At 39.1% G+C, this 20,229-nt stretch overlaps 1 protein-coding gene across 4 annotated transcripts in view; it reads left to right on the top strand.

Annotated features, from left to right (window-relative positions):
* The window catches only part of kaznb (kazrin, periplakin interacting protein b), a 57,265-nt gene that overhangs the window by 17,209 nt on the left and 19,827 nt on the right, over window positions 1–20,229 (top strand). For 3 of the 4 annotated variants that reach the window (XM_027144037.2, XM_027144039.2, XM_027144038.2), the window contains one exon: window positions 15,131–15,235. The exons of the other annotated variant lie outside the window; for it this stretch is intronic. In XM_027144037.2, the coding sequence (XP_026999838.2) occupies window positions 15,131–15,235 (105 nt within the window). The remainder of the gene's footprint in view (window positions 1–15,130; window positions 15,236–20,229) is intronic. 4 annotated transcript variants of the gene reach the window in all.

Below are 20,229 nucleotides of genomic sequence, written 5' to 3'. Positions count from 1 at the left end.
AAGGAGAGGCATCTGCGCACAGCGCTTGGAACTCCTGAAATTTAAAACGAGACAGACAGTCAGCTATCTTGTTGTCGAGGCCGGAAATGTGAGCCGCGCGCAATATGAAGTTGCAGGTGACGCATGTCCACGTAAGGCGCCTTAGGAACTTGTTGATAAAGGGGACGGAGGAACACCCTTTGTTAATAATGTGGACGGTCTCTTCGTTGTCGCTGTACACTAGAATTCGTTTCCTGAACCACTGTTTGCCCCTGAGGATGCATGCAACAATGATGGGGTATAGTTTTAATAAAGCGGTAGAAAGAGCATTGGGGGGGAGGGCTGATAACTCTTTTGGCCACGAGCTGGCGAACCACTGACTATTAAAGAGACCTCCGAAGCCGCTTGAGCAGGAGGCGTTGGTACAGAATTTGAGCGTGACGGAAGTCTCTACCGCATCGTTGTAAAAGAAGGAGATTCTGTTCCATCCTGCACATAGCAAGGACCATAAATGCAGTTCGGATTTGCAGCCTGGCCTCAAAGTTATAGAATCGTGCAAATGCTCAGCCGTATTTGAAATGTTTAGGAGCCTAGAAATGAATGAGTGACCTTGCGGAATGATCCGCATAGCGAAGTTTAAATGTTCTAGAAGAGAAAGCAGCTCTCTTTTAGAAATGGAGTCGCGTTCCACAGTGTCTGTCATAATTTCCCTAATGCGGACGAGTTTGTCGAGGGGCAGCGAAGCTTGCATGAGATTGCTATCTAATTTAATTCCGAGGAATTCTAGCGAATTTGAAGGACCCACGGTTTTTCGTCTGAGAGGGGGATGCCCAATTTCTTAAAGGTTTCTTTCAGGATGTTGATACTTTGGGAATTGGGGTAGTCGGCGACGAGAAAATCGTCTAAAGGAGGACGAATGGCAGTCTGCAGTTATTTAGTAGAATCCAGCAGAGCGCTTCCGATAAGGTATCGAAGATGTGCGGGCTGCTACGGCAGCCGAACGTGAGTCTAATGGCGAAGTACTGTTTGTCGCGCCATTGTACTCCGAACAGGTGCCACTGAGACGGGTCGAACGGCATAATTTTGAAGGCGTCTACGATGTCGGCTTTGCCCAGCCAAGCCCCGTTTCCGGCTGTCTTGATGAGTTGAATGGCGTTGTCGACTGAGGCGTAGAACAGGGAAAAATTGGGGAGAGGAATCAGTCTGTTAATGCCCAGGATGTGAGCAATGTTATGGGGAGCTGATGAGTCTATGATTAGACGTTTTTTTCCGGAATACTTATGAGTCGCCACGCCAAGAGGATTGATCCTATAGACTGGAAAGGGGGGATTATCGAAGGGGCCGATCATGTACCCTTTATCTACCTCTCTATCCAGTAGAATATCGACCACTTCGGGTTCTTTGAGAGCGGATTGGAGGTTGTTGCAGATGTAGGAAATTTCTTTTTGCAGTGGCCTTCTGTGGGCAGGAGGTAGGGGTAGGTAGGGTCGGAGGTACTTCTGGGATATTTTCCAGGAAATACTGGAATAGTTGGCCGTGGTCGAGAACGAGCGGGTCGCAAGCATATGGCTAAACAGGGTCGCAAGGATTCTTTCGACGGGCCATTCCTCGATCGGTGGAGGCGATATGCATGCCAGACGAGGGCTTCTGCGAACTGGTGGGCCGTGAGGATTTTCCGTAGGGCCCTGGTCTTCTTCGGAGCTCGGATCGGACATAGTTAAGGGAGGTAGCGCGCTGATAGCAGCAGGAATGCATAAGAGCGAGCAGCGTTGCTAGGTTGGATCGCAGCAGCAGCGATTCGTAGGAGCGCTCGAAGTGAGGATTTAAAGGGAGGGAAATTACGGAAGTCGTGCCGGATAGTTGCGCCTTGTGAACGCTGATTAGCAGCTGATGCAGCTTACTGCATGACCTGCCTGAACTAACACAAAGCTTGATGCATACAAACTACATATAAAGATTTCAAGTCTCTGTCCCAAACTGCTAAATGAACATTAACTAGCACATCTAAATAGTAATGACACAGTGTACGTACATAGTGTTTTTTAAGGTTTGTTCAACTTATGATTGCGGAATAAGTTAACTTCACTGTCACATCAAAATATCTGTCTCAGTTAATGAGTACTGAAAGAAAAAAAAATTTATTTTGAGTTTTTTGTTTGTTTTTACATAACATTTCACTGTGACAACCTGATTAAGCAGCATTCTACATTTGCATTGCTGATGCTGGTTTCTCATTTTGTTGCAAAGTCATAAACAAAATAATACTGCCCATGTAGTAGTAAAAATCTGTTTGCTTTTTATTCTTTCCTCTTCACATTCTTTTACCACCTACGTTTGAGGATTTTGTGTCCTATTTTCACAATTGTGTTGTCAATAATTCAATATTCTAATTATTATTGACATTGACATTTATAAAGCCACAACATAAAAATTGTTTCTCATAAGGTGCAGTCTATTTTACATTTATGACTTAATTAACTAATGACTGCATGGATTTACAAAAAATCTGAAATATATGCAGGACATGATTTAAAATGTTGGGAATCAAGAACCAAGATGAAATTTGGTATACTACATCTCTGGGCTAAACTCTAATGATGATAACTTAAAAACATGGCTAAAATGTGCATACTCAGAAAATGGTAAATATTTAGACACTTGCCACATTCTCTATCTTAGCAACTCACTCAAATTGGTCACAAGGTGGTGCTGTTAATGATATATGTATATGTTGGAAAAAGAATTTAAATTTCATTTGAATCTCTTGGCTGATAACATTTGCCTTTCTGTTCCTTTTGCCAATCCCAGTGAAATTTATAAAAATCTGCTTAATGTGCCAATGATATATTTGTAAACTAGTCTTTGAATCATTTTTGTCTATGTTCATAAAAGCAGTGTTTTACTCAGCAGAGTTTAACATTCAAGGAAAATCAAAAACTTGTGATTTGCAAAATATGTTACTTTTATATGCCAGTCACTTCATGTGGGATGGAGCTTGATTTACCAAAACCGTTGTAATTAAGGATGGTTTGTACTAATCCATACAAAACTAAGGGCAATGTTATGAGGAGGTTTGCAAAGTTGGGGATATGGCTTTCGACAAGGGGGCAAAGATAAGTTCACTTAGAAGGCTTTAAGGAATTCATAAAATTTTAGACATTTCATATTTTAGGATGACCATGCATACAGGGGAAGTGGTAGCTCAGCGGTTAAAGTTTCTTTTTCTCTTTCTATACATTTGTATAGTACTTTCAACAATTCACATTGTCTCAAAGCAGCTTTACATAAATTGGATTGAATGTATGTACGCATGTATATGTAAGTATGTGTGTGAATGTGTGTGTAGATTCTTTAATTGAGCACAGCATGTTTTATGGGAGGGAAGAGAAAATGCTTCTCCTAGATGTTTAAAAACCTTGATAGATGACCTTATTAATCTGCATGTGTAGACTTAGATTATGACTGAGAAAGAATTTAAAGAGCTTGATTCAGTCACTTACAATAAGGTCATACTGAGGGGTTTTGTTGGGGGGATGATGTGGTGATGGAGTATTATTATTATTATTATCATTATGATCATTATTATCATTATTAACATATATAATAATAATAATAATAATAATAATAATAATAATAATAATAATAATAATAATAATAATAATAATAATAATGTCATACTATTGAATGGAAATCCCAAGACCAACTACCACTGTTGAGAGCCTGATCAAGGCCAAGAACTGCTCATTTGTATAAAATTGGTGGTCTGGATGAATTTACCAACATCTAATTAAAATTATTATGAATTTATTAATGTAATTATTAAATTATGTTCATGAAATCATTGGCAAAAACTGGCCTCTGGGGGCTGAAGGTGATTGCACATTGATAATTGCCTGTTATGGTGATATTTCATATAAAATATTGAGGTCTTTTCCTTGCTGTATTAGTGTTCGGCACAACACCATTTCATAGCAGCTGTGTGATTCTAATGTCAAGCCAAGATGACCTTTCTGTAAGATCCCCTGTGTGTGCCTGGCCACTGTTCTTGTCATTAGTATCCAACTGAGAGCTATGTAACATTTAGCCATGCCTCTAGGTTCAATACCTCTAGTTTGAACCCCAGTGAGTCTGGGCTGTTATTCAGAGCTGAAGAGAACATGACTAATGTTTTACTAATCTAGAAAATGCAGAAGACCAATATGCATATCAAACCTTTAGTAAGTTTTTAAAGGCTTCATGGGAGTATTTTAAAAATCACTAACACTGAATGCTGAATAATGGTATAGAATAAAACATAAGTATGCGATTTAAGGCAAGCATTAGTATATTTTGTGGAGATTGATTTGGCAGGGAAATTTGTTTTATTGTTGAAACTAAATAGCATGTACTCTATTAATTTAAATGTGGATTGTGTGTGGACTGAAAATGACTTCCAGTAACAAAATGGTATTTGAAAATATTTGCACACAAAATTAATTTTACATATTTCCAAAATTAATTGTAAATTAAATGCATGGAGCAGAAAAGGAGATTTCCCTATAATGCCATTTGTGCATGAAGCACCCAAGCTTGGGAAACCCTAATCACGTAATTTTATAATAGGAACAATATAGAGGTTAAAATAACTGAAGAACTAAACATTCATGCTTAATTACCTGTGAGTTACTGAGCTCAAGCCTTGGAGCCTTTCCTTGGATGAAAATTCAAAACGTACATTTAAGATGTTTTGACCAAAACATTTTAGAACTCCCATTTTATAGTACCCGGATTCTGTCTTTTTTATGTTATCCTTTCTTTATCCACCAGATGTCCCCATGGTTTTCTCCTTCTTGTTTCTCCCCTGAATAATTGTTTCCACATGAGTTCCCCTTGTCTGTGTGTATTTAAGTTCCCACTGTGAATCACTTTCATTGCTTTGTTTTTGATTACTTTGTTATTTTGGTTTCCTGGCCTTTCCCACCTGCCTTGTGTTTACCTGTGTTTTGTTTTGCTGTACCTTTGCTTGGAAAGATCTTTTAGTTCCCTTTTCCTGTTGTCTCAGGAGGTTTTGTAATTTTGTAAAAGGCACACTTTTCTGAGCGCTCTGTAAATAGTAGCCTTACTAATGTGTTCTGCATCCCCGATGTTATACACAAAACTACCATTTGCAAAGAAACGTAAGGCAAAGCAAAGCATCTGCTCTGATTTAAGAGCACGTCCACCATGGCTGATGTTTCTGATGTAAGGATGGATGAGATTATGGATCTTATTGACTGTAAAGAAAAATGGTACCACTCAAATACAAATGCTCAAATGCATAGGGTTATGACAAAAAATCCACTCTGGGCCTCAAAATCCTCTCCTAATGTAAATGTAACTCCCTACGAATTAATACAGCCTCTTCATCGACAGGATCATCCATACAAGTACATTTCATACCCTTTGATGCTCTCTGTGTAACTGAAACGTGTGCAATGAATGAGGTGTTTAAACATTGCTTCCTCTTTAAAAAAGGGGAGGAGACCAAAAGAAACTCTGGGTTTACCGAAGAAAACCTGCTTAGGTTCACAGAGTAAGTTACCATGGTAAGTGACTCTGAGTATAAGTTACCTCTCTTTCAGAAACGGGCTTAACTTATTACCTGCTTTCTCGGGTTTAACATACCTCCCTTTCTGAAACGGAAAACCCAGATTTTCTCTCATTTCAGGGTTAACATACTCAGAGTTTTCACTTAACCTGCTTTCTGAAACAGGCCCAGGGTCTAGGGTTAGGTTACCCTAACACTTGTTTACGTTTCTCTGTTCACGTGTATGACCCGCCCTTGTCTAATTCCTTCCCGCCTTAGCACACCTGTTCCTCATGTGTCTAATTGCTTTTCTATGAAGCCTTGTCTTTCTATTGTCTTCATGTGCTCAGTCTTTTGAGTTGTTTTCTTTTCTTTTTCCCAGTGTTTCCTGTTTTTGTGTTATATTTTTTGTAGTAAAGTTTTTATTTAATTTCCTCACATTTGGGTCTTTTAATCTACATGAAGAGGCCTGCTTTTCTGACAGTTCATGCCATTAAAACAGTTTAGATTTGCTAGAATGCTTCTGACTTTACTGTGTATGCTGTAAATGATAAAGTTCACATTCATACTTCTAGAAATTTCTGCGCGTTAAAGTATTTTTTATTTTCTCATGATCACTGAGTGGTGTTAAAATAGCCTAACAGCAACATGGCAATGTTTAATGCTGTGAAATATTTTGCAGAACCCAAATCTTTTATTTTTTTTAAATGTTGAAACAACTTTTTCTTTCTTTTTTTTTAAATAAATGCTTCTGGAAAGACTCATGACCTCAGCACTTGCAACAAACCAGCACTGCACTGGATCTGAGTGTAAATGTCGTATTCCAGTTAAGTTATCACGTGCGTAAACAGACAACTTGGCGCTTCCATGCTTTTAAAACTTTTAAACAGTAAATTTTACCGTACATATTTACAGCGGGTCTTTTCGGACGGGATTAGTATTACCTGAGGTAATTTTTCCGGACCTTTTTACAGAAGGTAAAAGTCGCCGTAATCTTTACTGACATTGTCCGTAATGAGTACCGAGATGGCACATTCGGACGGGACTAAAATCATCGAGAAGCTCTGGTAATAATTACTTTACCCCCACGTACCCACGTAAAACTAGTCCCGTCCGAATAGTGCTAAAGATTACGGCGACTTTTACCTTCTGTAAAAAGGTCCGGAAAAATTACCTCATAAAATTCCGTCATTTCCTGTTTAAAAGTAGTTTTTGGCGCGTTTTGCAAGCATGGAGGCGCTTGAAACAGGAAGCAACGTCATACACACATGACGACAAGGAGGTTACTGTGGTGCGTAAAGTGAGTTACCCCTCCCACTTCTGCCAGTTTTACTGAGATGTCTTGTCCCGTGCGAATTGGCCAATTAATATTACAGGCGTCCTGAGGTAAAATTACATTACTCCACGTCCTCACGTAAAACTAATCCCGTCCGAATAGGGCTTAAGAGATGGAAGGTAAAGGGCTCAGGGTAGCATCTTGGCAGTGGTGGGTTTTATAAACACACGTTCTTCCAAATTCCTAAACCTTGAACCTCCCCTGCACACAGATATATGGATATAATAGTTAGGTGTCTAAAAACATTTGGCCATTAAAAGGTTTACATTTTGTATTTGTTGTTCAGATTCACTCAATATCCTTTTCCAATTATACCTTGGTAGAGAAGAAATGGAAGGACAGTGACATATTTTTTGTAGTTTGCTTCTGTAGAGTACCACCGTGGATTTGAAATTAATGAATGAAGATGTGACTGAAGTGTATACTTGTGTATATATACTGTAGTATATTTATACTATATACTATAGCTTTAGGTCAAGGGGTTTAGCAAAAATTTTGTATTAACTATTTATAAACTGCAGAGATTTTTTTCATAGCATTTTAAAAGACTTAAATGTAAATAGACAAACATATCATTGTAAAAAGAAATATTAAAATTTTGATACTTTAATACTGAGGTAAATCCTTTGCAGTCAGAACAGTTTGCATGACAGACAGAAATCTGGATCCCATAGACATTCCCAAGGAGATGAATGTCTCAAGGGGTTTCTCAAGCCACTGTAGAGCTCTATTGGTTTCCGAAGCTGCTGGTCATCAGTAGGACCCAGCTCTCCAAAATCAGGGTTAATTGGGTTAAAAGATAGAGATTTCACATAGGGGCATCTAGATGTCACAGAAATCTGCCATTTTTTCCTTGGTTAATTGAAGTTTGTTTGGACACTTGAGACCCACCATGCCTATTAGGATTTCTGTGCTACTGGAGAATTTTAGGATGAATCTGTTATAAAAAATCAGGCCTGATTTGAAATGATCTTAACTGTTTTTTGGTTTGAGATACAGGACAGTTTGTGTTTGTCTGGACATTTTTTACCTGGTGTTTTATTTCCTCATTGCCTATTACAAAGACCTACTGCATGTGTTCTACATGAGGCTCCCAGATTCAATTCAATTCATTTTATTTGTATAGTGCTTTTTACAATTCACATGATCTCAAAGCAGCTTTACATAAGTATAGAAACAGAAAAAAATGTTAAAGTATAAAATTAGTTCAGTAGTTCAAACATGGCACGGCAGTCTCCAGGCAGCCCAATTTACAGCAATTCCATGAGTCATGGGTGGTCCATACAGATCTATCCCCAGCAGAGTGCACACTAGGCGATGAGACTCCAACCAGAGGAAGGGCTTCAGGATTAATGATGTAGGTCTGGAAGAGGGGGACATTAGGTATGATTGTAATCATGTGATGGTTAAAGTCAATGTACATTATGTGCAAATTACAGACAGGGGCTCCAACAAGACTAGCTATGACAGGATAACTAAAAGAGACAACCAGAAGGTGACAGACATGAGGGCTTACTGTGACATAACGCATCCAACCACTCCACAGCTCAAAACAAATTTGGCAACTTCCAAGGGATTATAAAAAAAGATCACTTACAGTAGGTACTGTGGCATGAGACCATTATGTGCTTTACAGGTCAGTAATAGTATTTTATAATCAATACAAAATTTGACTGGGAGCGAATGCGGTGGTGATAGGATAAGAGTGATGTGTTCTGGTTCTAGTTAGGCAGTATAAAAGATGTCCGATTTCATTAGGCAACATAACCCACAGCTCCACCCTATAACTTACTAAGACCTTTTTACTTATTAAAACACTTTCCTGTTCAGAACTAGCTGACAACACCAAGCCAGTGATGCTCCCTGTTCTGTATGTACAGTATGTCCACCTACAATTACTGTGTTGGACACATGACTGTTGCTTCATCGGCAAAGGAGCTCATTTCTTCACTTATTTGGTCAACATATTTCAAAGAACATACATTATATGTATTTGGTACACATATTTTAAGATCTAATGGGTCCCCAAACTTGTAACAATACATGTGTTGCACCTGATTTTTGTAAGCAAGAGTCTTGGAAATATTCCTGAAATTGCAAACAGCATGTGCTTGTCATTTGAGGGGATTATGCTTAGATTCAAACCTCATACAACAGAGTTTTGACAAAGGTCCAAATTGAATCATCATACTAGGATAATGTATCATAAAGTGGTGTTTTGGGATAAGGTTTCAAAAAAAGTTATTTGAACAACTTGTGATCAATGATAAGCTGTTTCAGAAACACTGCAAGGCCTTTGCTTACTACAGGAGCAAATATAATGCTGCATATCTCTCGCAACAAAATGAACAATTGCCAGTGCATGCTTTCAGGGTTAACAATGTCCCCTAGAAGGAACGGCAAGTTTTGTATTGAACACCACATCTGAGCGGCTGTTTGTGTGCGTGCTGTTTCAGATTTCAAGTTAAGGATGACACTAGGTTTGTTTTTTATATTTTAATACTCATAATCATAGCTGGTTATTCTTTCTTTCAACTGTTCCAGGCAACAGTTTTTCTTCAAAAATGTAGTGTTGAAGTAAAAGTTTAACTTCCAAAGGTGCAACACCTTCCAGCACATCATGCATTATGTCAACCCCTAAATTTTCTTTTACATAAGAGTATTCAAGGGTATTCCAACATGAGTCTTCTTTAATTCATCTTTCAACACAACATGCTGCTGATAATTGTCTCCGTCTCTCTTTTCAACATCATTTTCATTGAACACACTTTGTGAGGTTGTTTTATCAACAAAGCAATTATGACAGAACTTTTATTTGCAGAAATTTTTTTGCATATCCACACAGCACATGACAAGCAAGACTGTCAACAGTCAAAATGCAGACTGTTCCATACAATGTGTTTCTCATTTTATCTTAATATCAATGCCATAATGCTCTGATTTTTATGTCATCTAAAAGAGGCAGAAAAAGTTTTGCGAAGCCATATTTTTCTCTGTCAAAGAATTGAAAAGAAGGCAGAGATGAACATTTGCCAGGCTTGAATTATACCTGGGTGATATGTTTCATTTTATGAATTTTTGTTTTTGATCCTAGAGGATCTTTTCCATTGCTGTTCTGATAGCAGTGATGTTTTCAGATGATGGCCTTATTCTCTTAATGACAGTATAAAAAGAGAAAGAGAGAGAGAGAAAGAGAGAGATTATGACTGGTGTTGTTTATTGTAAGTGTTTGTTGCCTTTTTGGACTCCTTTATCATTTGAATCAGTTGGCTCCCATTTAAAAAAGTTCAGCTCAAGCCCAGCCATTTTTGATGACAATGTCCCGTCCAGAGACAAGCTGTTTCGTGTTGAGGTTTTGTTCAAACCGACCATAGAAAATACCCTCTCTAATGAATATGTTTTTTTTTCATTGGTTGTTGCGTTAAATCTTACCCAGATAGTGCTATTTTTTGATTGGCTATTGTGTATCCTCTTTTTTTGATTGGCTGATTTGATTGCCTGGAGACGTACCTCATTCCTGCCCGGTTCCATAGAGACAGCGGTGCAGACTGATACATTTTGGGAACTGCTAGTTATTAAATATATGATAAATAGTCAAAAAGGTTTTTCTGCGTGAGAAATACGATGTGTGGCGGGAGAGCGTGACAAAAGACCGAAATGCGTGACAGCCCTGCAATTATATTCCTACTTCTTTATGCTAAATATTATGAAGAGGTTTTTCAGCAAAGACGAAAGATTTCTGTGATCATCCACTTTAGTGGTTTGGGCCTTTTGGGGTTTAGCTGAGCTTTTCATTGCATTACCTGGAGGGAAAAATGGCTATAATTGCTCAAAGGTTAAATAATTTATTATAAAGTTTAACTTATTTTCGTTAAACACTTTGAATAAGCTGACTCCACAATTTAATCACATTTTGATTGTTTTCAATTTCCATTTACTTTCCAAATAATTCTTAATTCTCAAACCTCTGGCACCCACACATATGTGTGTTTTCGTGTGTGTGTGTGTGTGTGTGTGTGTGTGTGTGTGTGTGTGTGTGTGTGTGTTGATTCTGCAAACTAGATATCAGCTATGATAGAGGAGAAATGAATATTCCAATCTCTGTGTATTGGCACTACAAAGCACTACATTTTTGTATTTTATTAGCAACAATCTGGTCCGCTAACTGTCCTGAGCGATATACTGTATATTCTCTGCCTCATCAAATGGAATAGTCAGTGTTTTAAATTTAAAAAACGAGTATGTTTTTATGTTGATTGATAGGCAAGCACTTGTACTGTATATAAAGCATAATTCAAAATTCAAGGTAATAGGTGCTGCTTTGTTTACTAAAGTTGCTTTGCACAGCCATGTTGATTCATGTTTATCTCTTGCTTAACATGGAAAAACTCAAGATTGAGGATACTACCTCAGTACATGTCTCCACTTTGTACAGATGACCTTCCTTCCATTTTCACAGCTTAGCTGGTATGATGCTTGAGAGGAGTTTCCATGGAAGGGGGTCCTTCATTATTAGATTGTTCTAATAATGTGAATGGCAACTGTTAGCAACCCACTTATTTTAAAGAATTAATGTTAATCAGAAACTTAAATCTGATCAGTAATTTGTGTGGCCGCCCAATACTTTTTACACAGCATAAATTGTCTTTGGTTCTTCAGTATACTCTTTGGTATACTCAAATACCATTTGGTATACCCACAGTTGTTCTGTGGATTTAGACTGTTTAAGTTGCTTTTATCTATCTATACATGTATCACCATGTGTGCCACCTTACAAGTTTAGGATTCCTGTTCCGATTTTAAGATCAGGTTACGTCCTGTGTGCAGCTTTGCATGTTCTCCTACTAGTGAATTAAATGGCTAACAAAATTGCCCATAGCGATGTGTGTGCAGGTTTGATGAAGTGGCATCCCTTCTACAGTTTTTCCATGCCACACCACTGACAGGTGTAAGAAAATTAAAAAATCAGCACAGTGTTAATGCTTCATTACTATTGATGTTTTTCCCATAATCACCACTTTGCTCCTACTATTTCATGACTTGTACCTGAGGCTTTTTAGTAGGGCTTCTGGAAGTCTTGCATAGTTTTTACCTTCAACAAACAGCTCCACCATAACTCGACACATTTGAAGGAACTGAAGGTGTGACCTACACTCGCAAAAAATACAAAACCTTCAACACTGTGTTGGATCAGTGTTAACAGTGGGCCTGAAAAACAATGCACTGCCAGTTGTCAACAGAAAACAATGTTACAAGCAGAGTGTATGTGTATGTCTTCAAAAATAATGTTTTTATTCGAGATTGATACTTCAAAGTCACCAAGGAGCAGTCACATCAGAGCAATCATTGAGTCAGAATTTTTATGGACCGTGGCTACACCTACCCCTTGATTTAGAATAGAATAGAATGAAATAAAGTTTCCTGGGTCATCTGCTGCAGTGAAGCACACTTCCACTTGGGCTGCAAATCGAGCATTTTAAACAGATTGCCCTTTTCCTTACCAGTGATCTGCAATTGGTTATGGTGTTCCTTTGGGTGTATCCCCATATAGACTGCTTGGTAATGGTTTGAGGCTTATAATAACCAACTTATATACAGTATTTATACAACTAAGTGGTTGAAGGTTAAGGCCTTGCGCAGCAAGTTGCAGCTTAATGGAACCCATGACATTCCAACCTGCATTTCATCATGTTAACCACTGAGCTACTCTTACCACTACCTGTCTCCCACCCACCTTTACATGCAGCTCCGAACATGTCTTAAGTCACCACTAAATATTGGGACCTCCAAGAGGTTTGGAGTAAACATAAGGCCCAGCTTTTGATGGTTCATACAGTATAAGGGCCAACTCCCTGTCAGGCCAGGGGTAGAAGGCCATGAACAGCTACATTCAGAAGACATTGCCCTTGGGTTTTATATATATATATAAATGTTTTTTCACCTATTTGGTGCTGGTAAGGTTCTTCTTTGGAAGAAATAAGGCAGTGTGTAACGTATAATAAATTGTACCTTTAAGGTGCTGCAGGAGCCTTCTGTTGTCACAAAGCTGGGCCTACGCACTGCCTACAATCTCATCTGCATCCAGTAGGGTGACGAATGGAATAAGAATTTCATCACTCTGTCAGGCCATTATAAGTACCTTGTGATGCCCTTCAGGTGCAGAACCACTTGCAGGGTTTTTCTGAACATCTTTAACCTGTCCCTCACCCTAGCGACTGTGCCAGCATGCTTCAAATTCACCTCCATTGTTCCCGTTACAAAACACTCCAACCCGATGTGCCTAAACAACTATCGCCCAGTAGCACTCATACCCATCATCACGAAGTGCTTTGAGTACTGGTCCTGGCACATCTAAAAATCTACCCTCCAACCACATTGGTTTTACATCAGTTTGCGTACTTGTAGCACTGAGGATGCAGTCTCCTCTGAGGATGCACAAATACTGCTCAACATTTAATACATTTAGCAGACAATCTTATCCAGAGTGACTTACATTTTTATTTTAATTTATACAACTGAGCAATTGAGGGTTACAGGCCTGGCTAAAGGGCCTGAGGATTTGAACCCATGACCTTCCGATCAGTGGTCAAATGCCTTAACCACTGAGCTACCATCATCCCTTTCAAGTTAATCACCAAAATTGGGATATAGGCATCTACACCTCCCTCTGTCACTGGATTATGGACTTTCTGACCAAACAGACCTCAGCATGTCAGGTCAGGCCACCATCACCCTTAACACAGGTGTACCACAGGGCTGTGTGCTAAGCCCATTCCGATATTCCCACTTCACTCATGACTGCATGACTAATTCCATAATCAAGTGGTGCTGACACCACCTGTTCTTCTTGAAGACACCGAAGAGACATTGCTTCTTTTCAGCCATCCTGGTGAACTTTTATTGCTGTGTGATCAAGAGCATCCTGACCAGCTGTATCACAGTCTGGTATGGGAACTGCACAGCCGCAGACTACAAGGCATGGAAATGTGTGGGGAAAACTGCCCAGTGTATCACAGGACCCCCCCCCCCCACCACCACCACCACCACCACCACCCCTTCCTGGGAATTGTGGTTTTCAAGGGATGTCTGAGAACGATTTCATGGATCTTTCTGTATCTGGTCTTTGCTAATTTTTTCTGTCACTTCAACACTTGAAATTTTAGCACTAAAATTTTAGCACTCTAGACAGACTGCTAACCGCCTTTATAAAAGACATATATGCCAAAAGGCATTCTCAGTGGAACTCAGAACCCCAAGAGGGATTCAAGCTACACCTTTCTATGGCCCCAATCCTGCAGCTCTCAGATTCCAAACTTCTAGTATAGGGGAAAAGCGGTAGAGGCCTTACTGAGGTTGCTGAAACCCATCATTCAGTATGCTCTCCTGGGTGAGCCCAAACCGAGTGGTGGGCCTCTGGGTAGGTTCTATGTTACCACCTCTATCAGTTTGTTTGCTCAGGGTTCTCATACATGGACCTGGTTTCAATTCCAGTGTAGGGTGAGTCACCATATTATAGTAGCAGCTAATATTGGTATAATGAATTTATATATGACAATCATGTTACAGATTTTCTTTTTAAGAATAGGACCAACATTTGTTTAAGCCATTACAACATTTTCTGAGAAAGGCAGTGACAGAATTAATGCTGAAAACACAGAAACCAGGTGGCACACCAGGGTATATCAGGGTTACTCTGTTTGCAAAGAGTACATTTCACAAATAAGTCATTTAATGCTATAATGCAAGTCTGCTTTTTTTTTGCAGGAAAACAGTTATTTTACATTATTATTCTAAATTTATTAGTCCTAAATTACTACATGCCTAACCAATGTCCAATTTTCATCAAATGTTAAATGATGGGTACCTGAAAGCAAAACCTACCATGGCAGTTGTAAAGCCAAAAGTACCTCTGATACACTATTCACAGCAATCCCATGTAACAGCAGCAGTGATGCATTCCAACATTGATGAGATTCCAAACAGAACTAGGGCTTCAGAATGCATCAGACACAGAGAGAGAGAGAGAGAGAGAGAGAGAGAGAGAGAGAGAGAGAGAGAGAGAGAGAGAGAGAGAGATTCAGAATGTGGAAATGTAGCTATATTTTCCACCTTTTTATTAGTCTCACTGTAGTTCATATTCAGTAGTCAATACTATACTTCAAGATTAACAACTCCATAATTTGCCTAGATATTAAGTGTAATATTAGGTCTTAACATATACTAATATCACTGTAGGTCACTAAGCATAATGTGTCCCATTTCTCCGACAGAGTCTGCAGTCCTCCATAGCCAGAAGGCAGTGGTGTCTGATATCAGCTATCAGACAGGCATGTCAAGTCTCATGTATTTTAGCTCACCAGACACCTCAGATAAAGGTAAGGCACACTTATGCATGCACTGGTAAATGAAAAGAACAACTGCAGAAATAAAAATTACTATAACATCCTGCCTTGTACATTTAAAGGATACAAGGTTTTGGAAACTTACAGGTGTTGTGTTAGTCTGTTCTCTTCAGCTCAATTCTATTCTAGTCAATTAATTTAGTCAATTATACTGCAGTCTATTATCTATTTATTCTCTTCAATTTGTGAGTTACAGTAGATAATAAATAAATAAATAAATAAATAAATAAATAAATAAATAAATAAAAACATCTTTCAAATCATCCTGTCTGCATGAACTGTACTGTATCTGTGGCAGACACAAACCTACACAGAGAGCCATGACACAACCCACTGTCAGGTCTGTGAAAGTTTATACACATATCTGACCTATTCTCTGAGAGCAATTTTTCCTGTGTAAAAACTGGTAGTGCCACACCATAGCATGAAGGGGCAACTGATAGAATAAATAATTTATTTAATTTGCCCAAATGGACAAGAAATCTAGTGGGTATGTCACTGTGTAATCACCTGATATGATCAGCGATTCCATTTTGTAATGTTCATAAATCTTTTTTTTTTAGCTATCCCTGCTTTTGGATCTGGGAATATATCCCACTTTTCTGACAGTGCGTGGCTTTCTGTGTACTAGTTTGTTTCACTCTATGTGCTAATCAAACAGAAATACGTTTTTAGCAACATATTTTCCAATGTAAGACAACACTTGCCACACAGATGACATGTTTTAATACTGTTCTAACCAATTGTTTTGTGCTGTTGTGTTTTTGTTTCTGATTGATTCATTTTAATGTGTATGAGCTAACACACTGTGATCTACTGTAATCAAATGTACTTTAGACATTTTATGTGACTACGGTTAACAGGCCTGAACTGCAGTGGAATTTTTTTAGTAAATTTGCCGTCTTTAATCATAATTCTTCAGTTCCTTCAATGTTGTGAAAGTGGGGTTGCTTTCTCACATTTAGGTCTTCACATCCATGTCCATGGTTTTTGTTTACAAGTGTGGTCAAATATATACTGACTTTACATGTTAGTTGTATTTATTTTTTTGTTGTTGTTGTTATTTTCTGAAACATTTAGGCCACCTTCCTAATATTGTATTGGTCCCCTGACCCATCAAGACATGGATTCTACTAGACCACTGAAGGAGTGGCACCAAGATCTTAGCAGCAGCTCATTTAAGTTTTGTAAATTGAGAGTTGGGGCCTCCATGGATCAGACTTGTTTGTTCAGCACATTGCACAAACGTTTGATTGAATCGAAATATGGGGAATTTGGAGGCAAAGTAAACACCTCAAACTTCTTGTGCTCCTCAAACCATTTCTGAATTTGTACTTTCTGGCATGGTGTATGAAAAATTCAAAAGAGGCCACAGCCACCAAGGAATAGCATTTCCATGAAAGGGTGTACATGTTCTGCAACTAAGGCTGCAGCTATTGATTATTTTATCAATTGATTATCGATTCATTTTTCAATTCAATTTATATGTACATTTACATTTGGCAGATGCCCTTATCCAGAGCGATGTACAAAAGTGCTTAAGTCTCTATCATTGGATACATTAACTCTGGTTCACTAGGTTACATACATACATGTACAACAAACAGGGAGGAAGTGCTAGTTGAAATGTTTCATGAATAAGTAGGTCTTCAACTGTCATTTGAAAATACTGTAACCAGTGACTCAACTGTGACTCAACCTTGGTGCCAGAACAGAAAAGAGTCTTGTATACTTGCCTCTTACCCTGAGAGATGGTGGAATCAGTCGAGCGGTGCTGGTAGATCTGAGGGTGCAAGGTGCAGTGCGAGGAGTGATGAGGGCTTTGAGGTAAGAGGGAGCTGGACCATTTTTGTCTTTGTAGGCAAGCATCAGTGTTTGAATCTGATGCATGCAGCTATTGGAAGCCAGTGAAGGAATCGCGGCAGCGGGGTGGTATGCAAGAACTTAGGCAGGTTGAAAACAAGCCGTGCAGCTGCATTTTGGATAATTTGCAGAGGACGGATTGCGTTCATAGGTAGACCTGCCAGCAGTGTGTTGCAGTAGTCCAGTCTTAAAATAACAAGAAATTTAACAAGTACCTAAGCAGCCTGTGTGGACAAAAATGGCTGAATACTTCTAATGTTGTAGAGAAGGAGCCGACATGAGCGAGTCACATTAGCAACATGAGAGGAAAAGAACAGTTGATTGTCCATGGTTACCCCAAGGTTGCGAGCTGTGACTGAAGGGGAGATCAGATCATTATGCAGGGATATTGTAAGATCATGACCTGGGGATGAATCACCTGGGATGAACAGCAGTTCAGTTTTGCTAAGATTGAGCTTTAACTGATGAGCTGTCATCCATGATTATATTTCTGCCAGACATGCTGAGAGTCGATCAGAAGCTGTGGCATCTGAGAGTGGGAAAGAGAAAATAAGTTGTGTATCATCAGCATAGCAGTGGTAAGAGAACCCATGTGAGGAAATAAATTCACCAAGAGAGTGAGTATACAGGGAGAAAAGAAGCAGACCATAGACTGAGCCTTGTGGGACACCAGTGGAGAATCTGCATGGAGCAGAGGTCACTCCCCTCCATGTTACCTGATTTGAGCTTCCATCCAGGTAGGATGCAAACCATTCCCATGCTGATCCACAAATCCGAAGACTCCTGAGGGTGGACAAGAGAGTCTTGTGGTTTACCATATCAAACTCTGCTGAAAGGTCAAGGAGGATGAGGACGGATGACAGTTTGGCTGATCTAGCAGCATGTAGTTTCTCTGTGGAATGAGCTGCTTTAAAGCCAAACTGGTTGGGATCTTGGAGGTTGTTCTGTGAGAGATAGACAGACTGTTGATTATAGACAATGCATTCAAGAATTTTAGAAAAAAATGAGAACTGATACCGGTCTGTAGCTACTGAGGTCTGATGGATCCAGAGCAGGTTTCTTTAGGATGGGAATAACCCTTGCCTCTTGAAGGCAGTTGGTACATGACCAGATGCTATGGATATATTGATGATAGTGGTAATGAAGGGCAGAAGGTCTTGAGAGATGGTCTGGAGCATAGTGGAAGGGAGTGGATCCAATGGGCAGGTGGTAGGATTGCAAGACAGGATGAGTTGCCTTATAGCACACTGGCAATTCCAGAGCCCATCTACCAGCACTGTTTGAGACTTACACAACAGAGGACGGTAGATGAGGTTACTGGAAATGTGACCTCTGCTCTATAGACGAGAGCGTCTGTGATGGTAAGAGGTGGGTTTGAGGCACATATCTGCAGTCATCCAAGAGTGAGATTTAAAATGTGGTGTGGTAGAATATATCCAACAGTACTAAACACTTATTTACAATGTGTTAGAGGGATACATACAACCTAGAGAACCTTCAATTTAAATGAGTAAGCCCTGCTCACAATTCACACCTTAAGGGTGTCAGGACTCAGCCTGGACTATGGCCATGTGCATTTGTTAGTGTTTTGTGTCACGTGTCCACCCTTGTCTCTTCCTGCTTGCATCTGCACACCTGTTCCTCATGTGTCTGATTGTTGTGAGCAGCGCGAAATCTTCTGTTGTCGTCTGTTGTCCTCGTCTTGTTTAGTCGGTGTCTTAGTTTTTGTGTTATGTGTTTTTTATTTATTAAATCCTGGTTTCATTAAGCTATCCTGCATTTGGATTTGTTTTTATTCCCCTGCCCGTGACAAAGGGAGACTGAAACTACTTCTAATTAATCAGCTGAGAGAACAACTAAGCAATGATTAACACTATAAGATCAACAATGCTATAGAATATAACAAAATTCAAATCACACTTCTCGAACAAAGTGAGTTAAGCAGATAGTACACAAAAGTCAGGAACCTACCTTACCAGAAGACAATATATTCAAATAAAGAGAGTTAAAGCATACTCTACAGTGTGCTATAAATAGAGAGTTAAAGCACACTGTACAGTGCTTTTAACCATTTATTTGGTCTCACAGCAGCTGTACATAAGTATAGAAACAGAATAAAAATTGTAAAGTTTAAAAATAAATTACTATTTATCTCTAACATCCCTCATGAGTAAGCCTTGGGTGATAGTGGCAAGGAAAAACTCGATGAGATGATATGAGGAAGAAACATTTATTTGAACCTTGGAAGGCGTTGGGCTTTTATTAAATTAGTGCACATTGTAACTTAAAACAAGAACAAGAGTCCATACACATAAAAGTTGTTGGTGTCAATGTTTCTGGAAAACACACTAAGGACTTCCTGTCATCCTTGTCAGCATTAGATAGCGTGCTTCATTGTTTTTCCACCACAACAGCAGATTCTTCTTCTTGGACAGGGGATGTTCTCCAAAATACAGCACATCAAGACCTCCTTCTGCACTGCTTTGGTCATCTACTGCTCCTCATCCTCTGCATCAGTGGTGCTGGAGTCTGATGTTCCCAGTATGTCACTGAGAAACGATGCTCTACCTTTGAATTCCACAAATGCAGGGTGTGACCTGTACAATGTACTGATGCTTATCCATGATTTTTAGCCAAAATCTTCACTGCAGCTTGACATTTGCACCGATGTCATGGACGACAGCTTTGACTTTCTCTGGTGAAATGTCAAACTTGGCAATAACCTCCAAGCATCTCTGCAGTATTTGCAGCTGTGTGTCTCTCCAAATGTCGGTTGTGGGTTCAATTCTGTCAGTGCCCTTAAGGGATTTATTCGGATTGCCTTTAATTTCTTCAAATTTTTTCTCCATAATTTTCATGAAGTACATTCGTGAATGAGGTGTGTACCTAGGATTGAAAGTAGAAATTATCCTCTGAAAACCCTCATCCTCCAACATGGAAATTGGGTACATGTCTGTGACAATCATTTTCAAAATGCTGTCTGTAAACTCAGTTGCTTGCTCAGTTGAACAGGATGCAGCTGTCTGCATGAACCTGTCCATATGTCTGTGATTTACTGAAAAAGATAAAATAAAAATTATTAAGCATATTCATTTTTTTCTCCA

The sequence above is a fragment of the Tachysurus fulvidraco genome, chromosome 2, assembly GCF_022655615.1.
Source record: "Tachysurus fulvidraco isolate hzauxx_2018 chromosome 2, HZAU_PFXX_2.0, whole genome shotgun sequence".
In the NCBI taxonomy this organism is placed as follows: Eukaryota; Metazoa; Chordata; class Actinopteri; order Siluriformes; family Bagridae; genus Tachysurus; species Tachysurus fulvidraco.
Note: the sequence above shows the minus strand (reverse complement) of the source record. Positions and strands in the feature narration are given on the sequence as shown.